The sequence below is a fragment of the Dysidea avara genome, chromosome 7 (assembly GCF_963678975.1).
Source record: "Dysidea avara chromosome 7, odDysAvar1.4, whole genome shotgun sequence".
Taxonomy (NCBI): Eukaryota; Metazoa; Porifera; class Demospongiae; order Dictyoceratida; family Dysideidae; genus Dysidea; species Dysidea avara.
Window position 1 is genome coordinate 31,898,940 of NC_089278.1, and position 6,927 is coordinate 31,905,866.

The 6,927-nt window shown below is 37.8% G+C and overlaps 1 protein-coding gene and 1 long non-coding RNA gene across 2 annotated transcripts; both read right to left on the minus strand.

Annotated features, from left to right (window-relative positions):
• Nucleotides 1-495: 495 nt before the first annotated feature.
• On the minus strand, nucleotides 496-4,541 carry LOC136261986 (uncharacterized). Its single transcript, XM_066056098.1, has 16 exons — nucleotides 4,414-4,541; nucleotides 4,072-4,350; nucleotides 3,519-4,013; nucleotides 3,286-3,462; nucleotides 2,602-2,679; nucleotides 2,129-2,542; nucleotides 1,979-2,050; nucleotides 1,808-1,929; nucleotides 1,707-1,751; nucleotides 1,546-1,632; nucleotides 1,420-1,488; nucleotides 1,274-1,371; nucleotides 1,013-1,133; nucleotides 862-961; nucleotides 746-804; nucleotides 496-692 (listed from the first exon to the last, which is right to left on the minus strand). Exons 1-16 carry the CDS (start codon nucleotides 4,478-4,480, stop codon nucleotides 543-545), a joined length of 2,433 nt encoding a protein of 810 aa, XP_065912170.1. The 5' UTR covers nucleotides 4,481-4,541; the 3' UTR covers nucleotides 496-542.
• A 126-nt stretch (nucleotides 4,542-4,667) lies between these two features.
• Nucleotides 4,668-5,375, minus strand: LOC136259542 (uncharacterized). Its single transcript, XR_010703281.1, has 3 exons — nucleotides 5,267-5,375; nucleotides 4,938-5,081; nucleotides 4,668-4,857 (listed from the first exon to the last, which is right to left on the minus strand). It is a non-coding gene; the product is annotated as an uncharacterized lncRNA (long non-coding RNA).
• Nucleotides 5,376-6,927: the final 1,552 nt, after the last annotated feature.

The window sequence follows — 6,927 nt, forward strand, 5'->3', positions numbered from 1 at the left end:
AGAACTATGGTAAGTTAGTATAAATAGCTACATGCACTTCGTGCATATATAGCACAACATGCAGTACCGGGTAAATCATTAAAATCGATTGAAAGCTGCAATTCCATGAATCAATATAATTATTATTAGCTATAACAAGCCAGGTCATAAATTAATGCATATAAATTAGACATGGACTAAGACTACATACTTATAACATAATAGTGCTGTCAGACCTTCAGTGCAGCTGGTCACTGTAAAGCTTTACAAACAAAAGCAAACAACACAGCTAACATAATACCCATGCACTAACACAGAGTTCAGTCCAAGAGATTCGTTTCAACTAGTTAACGCAAGCGTAAGTGAGACTGAAGTTTACACATCCACTTAACGGTATATAAAACTACTAAAAATCGACTGATTTTCTGACATAGGATCACATAATCATAATATCTACTCTGCACTAAGCAGTAGCAGTGCTAGCTCTACACCATGCATGTTCGCTGGGGACCAAACACAATTTTATAAATTATAATATGCCATACATTAATATTTAACCATGATTACATAAAGTCAATTACATAGGTTGCACCAGTAGAACAGCATGGTCCAATAAAGTTAACTATAGGTATATCCTCTGGATTCAACTTAATGCTAATGTGCCTGTTGACACAATTCAGGTGGTACCACGATTCACATGTTCCACAGCCAATCTACGTATATATTCAGCTGATAGTCAATGAAACAAAGAGCAAACAACACTTACCCAATCCTGTGCTTTAGTAGCAGTGAATGAGCAGGTCCTGCAATGCTCTTCTATGGGTTCTGCAAACAAATAGATTGCTAACAACACTCATAAGTACCTTACAACTGCTTGTTTACCTGAATTGTTAAGTATTTCTTTTGCCATCTCTATTCTTAAATCGTGAACTGTTCCAGCATGGATGTTCATTGGTAAATGTCTTAAATATTGTTCAGCAAACTATTTTAGAAATTCTTTATGTTGTGTTGCAGAATATACTTAAGGCCATACCTTCATAACATAAACTCCACAAGACGAATTGTCTTCCTGTATACTGTGTGGAGGCGTAACGACTTCCCATACATACTTCTTTGGCCAATATCCACCACAATATTGATAGGTGCTGTAAGCGCTGCAAGAGAATTATATGCAAATAGCCAGGGATTATATGCAAATAGCCAGGGAGTTCAAAGAATGTGTTCCTGTTGATATGCAAATTAATGTGTATACATACTTAACTAACTATGTGTGCAAAATATTAACTGTACTAACTTCCAGTTTTTTCTTATCCTTTGTATTAGTCTATGATCTCTTTCTTCATACTTCTTTGGGTCAATGTAGAGAACCTTTCCATTCTTTGGTTCGATGATCTAAAGAAATAGTAGCTATAAAGATATAAATGTACAAATATGTCTGACCACCAATATCCAGTGCATCTTCTGGTAGCAGTAAGGTCCAATGAGGGCATTGTAATGAGACAAATCAACCTGCAGAAATATATGTATACAGGTGTCTGTAAGTCCTCGTAAAGTACCAACTCATACATTGCTTAAAACTTTCTTCTTAAGGATATACGTCCCATTACAAATGTCATTCACTGCAGACACGTCCATGATAAATATTTCTTCTTCCTGTGTTTGGAAGTGAGCATGCACATAATGCATACATTCATATGCACTAGACTTTTCTATGTATTATCTCTAACCTTTTTGTTGGCACGGATCATGTATAGTAGATAAGATGCTATCACCTATATACAACATATATACATATATGCTTGCTTGCATAAAGTTTACAAGCACGTACTTCATCAGTAACCCATCCATTGGTGTCGATCAGTGACAGAATTCCCTCGTCGTAAACTTTGTAACTACCAAACTTCGCTTCAAAAAGCATCTGGGTTTTGTTTCTGATTCTCATTAATTGGCCTGCATGATAGCAATATTATGCAGACAGATGATATACCGGGCACAAAACCTTCGGTTTGATAATCATTTTCATCAACTTCTTCATCTGATGAATTAGGACAATACTGATGAACTACCCCTCCTGCAAAATAAAGATGAAAATGAATGAATGAAAAGTGTAGATAGAGAAAAGTAGTTACAGCCTACAAAATATCCTTACGGGATTTGTGCAAGTGGAAATAGTCAATAAGTACATTAGCCATTGTAGGCTCTTCTTGATTCAATAAGTCGGCTGTTTGTTTGTTTGTCTCTACATCATCCTTCAAATCATACATTTTGTTGGTAAACTTTTGCACAATTGTGATTGGAACTGGTTCCTTGTGAGCATAGCAAAGATCCTTCAAACATTTCTGGTCTTCATAGTTATCTACAACATAGCTGTGCAGAAATGCAGCTGGTAAGTTGGTTTTGAGACTGTTAGATATGTATTCATGGGCAGGCCCACATGGCTTAAACAAAAACGATGGATGGTTCTGTATAATAGTTTTCATCTTCTTGCTAAGTTTCACGATTTTGTCAAACTGAAAGCTGTTCCCTGGTGGAATATCTTCATTGCTGAAAATTTCATGACCCCCTAAAATGTATAATCCATGCAGATTAACACACACCTACATGATTGAATTTATTTCTTACCTTCAAGCTTAGGGCTGGTTTCTTCTACTGACATACTACTGGCTTCTTCTTCTTCTACTCCCTGGACCCCAGAACTACCTGTTGTACCAATTCATCTTATACCGATGATCTACCCGTGCATGTACATTTACTTAGACATATCCATGACAAATATGCTATGTATGGGGAGCATTAAAGATATTTTGTGTGCATGTCCATGCAGATGTTTCAATGCATCTCACTTCAACATAGTACATGCAGTGTACCCTCTACCATTTGGAACCAAGAGTTTGACCAATATGTGACCTGGGCTGACAAAATCAGTCTCTTATAGCCTGTCAAAATTTGACCTACTTTTAAATGCTTGAAGCTACATTACTTTGTCCATGATTATAGCTAGCATCCACATAAACGTTTAACCACTTATGTAAAAATTGCTTACAATTTTAATGAAGTTTACAGAATTATTCTAGGTCAAATACAGTGATGGAGATAGACAAAATTCAGTAAACATGTGTATTTTCGGGATATACACTGATTTTGTCAGACTGGGTCACATATTAATTTTTATGTGGACCAGAACTCATGGGGCTAATATTTTTTGTCCTTATTACAAAGTTATTTTTAGAGACAGGTTCTATTGTAACTATATGTAGCTGTAATATCATGTCTGGCATGATAGTTATTGTATGCATATGTGCTCACATCCATCCCGAGCATTGCTGTATGATGGCTCTAGGTCAACCTGTTCCCTCTTCACTGGAAAGCTATCACTGCCAATTTGTTTTGTCTTCACTGAGGTGCTTCCTGTACGATTCTCATTAGCTTGTTCACCGGTCTCAGTGTTCAATGGGCAACTATCATCAATGCTAGAATCATCTGCTGTCAAAGTGGAATATAATTATATTATACTACACAAAAATAACTACTATTCATACCAATGACTGAATTCTTGCATCTTGTCCCTTTGTGGCAATATGTTGTGCATTTTACTTTGCTTTTGAAACATACACATTTGCCATTTACACAACCAGATTTGCAATTGCAGTGTGAAACATCAGTTTTCCTTCGATTGAATTTTTTTGCAGCCGATCGCAGTGCTATTGTGGGATCATCTTCCCACCCAGTGGTTTGTACTGTTGCATGAAAGCACTTCTGAAGCTGGTCAGTTCGACATCTTCCTTTCAAAAGTCCATACTCAGTTCTTATTTTGTAAGACCCATGTTGTTTTGCAACCACAACTCCTGGTATTCTTCTCAAATCACCTACACCTCTGTCATGTCGTGGAATCCTTACAGTCACACCATCCCCAATTTTAAATTTTACAGCCTTGATTCTTTTGCTGTTATCATAAAGTTTCTTCATTTTAGCAGCTGAATTTGCAATGTTTTTCTTTGCAAACTGTCTAACTTCATGGTGCCTGTCTTCATTTTCTGCATTAATAACAAACAAAGCAGCTGCAATGGCAATTTTAAATCATTCCCCTTATACCTGCTGGAATGATAGGTGTCTGCTGTCTGAACTCTGTGTCACCAACACAGGTTCTGGCCTTGGCCACTTCAGGTTGCGTAGCCTTGGTCACCGGATCAGAGTAAGAATCTGTGTTACCTAGCTCTGTCAAATCATCAGTTTCTGTGGGAGGATCCATAATAATGGTCTCTTCTTCTGCCAAACACATTCCTTTCATGGGTTCAGAAGATGGATCTAGACCAAACACCACTTGGTATGGTGATGTTTTAATGGTCGCATGTGGTTGCTTATTGATTGTAACTGGAAAAACAAAATTATATACAATAATTGGCATCAATAGCACCTGTTTTAAATAAAACTTACATTGAACTCTGGGAAGAAACTGAACCCATTCTGTTGTCTTCATGTCAGCCATGAGTGAAGTGAGCATGTGTTTCACCACTCTGTTAGCTTTTTCAACACACCCATTTGATTGGGGGTGCCTTGGTCTACCTCGAATTAAAATTGTCTCTTGACTCCACTCATGAACAATTGTCTCAAAAAGCTATAAAGGAATGCATAAAATACAGCATGCACCTAGACAGTTGTCTTTCCAACCTCATTATTGAATTCTCGACCATGATCAGATTGGAGTATCTTAGGTACCCCAAGGTATGCGAAAACATATCGTTGCAAGCACAAAACAGTTTCTGCAGCACACTTCCTAGATTGTGCCCATAGAATGGAAAACTTGCTAAAGTGATCTTTGTAATGACCAATCCATCTGTTGTTGCTGTCTGGAATGCTTGACATGTCAATCAAATCAATCTACAATATGAAGTATATATATATAATACACTTATTATGTTATTCCTGCATAAATGGAATATAAAAGCAATATTATTTACCTGTCCACGAACATGGAATCTCTTTGAAATGATGGGTTTCAAAGGAGCTTTTGTTAATTGAGGCTTCTTACAAGAGCAAGTGAGGCACAGTCTGCAATATTCCTCTACACAAGTTCGTGTTATCCCTTCGTAGTTTGACGAAATCTTCAGGCGAAAGAATGAAAATTATTGTGTGGCAGTGCTTATACCGCTTACACATACAGTGAAAATGTGCATTTTTAATGATGCAATAATGACAATAGCAGCTAGGGAGTGTACATAGTTAATGCATTAATGCTAGCTGATTTATTAATAACACTCATATAATTATATTATACTATTATGCATACCACTGAATAAGTCTTCCTAACACCCGAGTGTGCCGTGCCTTTCTCATGAACAGACTGGATGATATCAAATATATCATCTGTTTTTACTACTCTTCTATAGCCTTCAAACAGAGAATTGGCCGCAACCTATATATATTAATGAGACATGCATACATGTGAAAATAGCTATATAGCTATATATCTCCAAATTTTATAGGCAGCTACATAATATATATTAAAAAGATTTAGCCACTCACACATTGAAAGGGTCTGATATATTTTGCGTTAAAAACTTATTTCTCCAATTGCAACAGGGTATAATATTGAGACAGACTGTCAAGTACCCATGCATACTCCATAGTTAATGCCACCGACATGCGCGGTGTTGAAGGAGCGCGCGGCCGCGTTAAACTCACCATGCTCTTGCTCTTTGTAGGAACGATCACAGCATTATTTAATCCAATCTGCGGAAAATCTTTCAGTTCAAACTGCTTCTCCTTGACGTACTGCCTAAATCTTGGTTTAATTTCGTAATCGTCCTTGGAATCACCACCATCTTCCGAGCCATCTTCAGCTCCGTGACCAGAGTGGTCTAATGTACGAACGAAAGAGGAACATTGAACTACAGCCTATACTACACAGCCGCTTAGCTACCTTCAAGCAAGGTGGCCTTGATTAAATCGAATTTCTCACGGTTAAACAAAGAATTAGAACGTTTCGCGGCCTGGCTAGCTAGGAACTCGTTAAATTCTCTCCGAACCCTTTCCACGGAAATTTTATCATCCATCACGGCATTCAAGCGGGACTCGATACTCTCAGGTGATACTCTCAGGTCATAAACTATACTGCTAGCAAACACTATAGGATTGCATGCATCAGCACCAGCGGCGGAGGAAGTAGTTGATATGAGGGGGGGCTCCGCTGAGCTGACCCAGACTTATTTCTATAGTTTGGTAAGGTGAGACCAAAAAAAAAAAAAAAAAAGGTCACAACCAACTCACAAGAGCTTTTCACCTCACCAGCTACCATTTCTAGCTGATAAACTACATAAAAATCCTTACATAGCTCGCTACACACTGATTACTTTATTAGAGTGACTGCTCTATTAGAGTATCTCGATCTTTATCACGGTTTTCAGCCCCACTCCAAGAAAGATAATTTCGGTGTGATATCATTCTGAGGGGGGGCTAAGCCCCCCTCAGCAGACCTAGGGGGGGCTTTAGCCCCCTAGCCCCCCCCTTTCCGCCGCCTATGATCAGCACTTGTGGCGGCAAATAAGCTCAGTAAAGCGAGCAGCAAAGAGATCAAAAGAGAGGTGTTAAAATTATAGAGAGAGCATGTATCAGGCACTGATACAGAAATATATATTATCAAGAGTTCATAATATTATGAAGGGAGGTGGCTGGTCCAAGTTCAAGCTGAGAGAATAGAAGTGTAGAATCTACATAAAATATATAATCAACCCAGACTGCTTTTAATTCTGTATATAATATAACCTGTAACTTTAGTTTTGTAATTTAATTTTTTTCCTTGCCATGCCCACTGCTGTCCACTGTTGGTCAGACATGTGGTCGCATGTTGTCCGAGGACACATTCTCTTGTACACAATATAATATAATTTGTTTGTAATCAGTCATTCGTGTTTTCTCAACAATTATTAATGATGGTTTCTTCTTCTATAC

Coding starts and splice junctions, on each gene's coding strand:
- LOC136261986 (XM_066056098.1), bottom strand. CDS start 4,480: ATGCTCACTTCACTCATGGCTGACATGAAGACAACAGAATGGGTTCAG. Junction 1,633..1,706: donor TGATCCGTGCCAACAAAAAG/GTTAGAGATAAT, acceptor TTCCAAACACAG/GAAGAAGAAATATTTATCAT. Junction 805..861: donor AGAAATACTTAACAATTCAG/GTAAACAAGCAG, acceptor ATTTGTTTGCAG/AACCCATAGAAGAGCATTGC.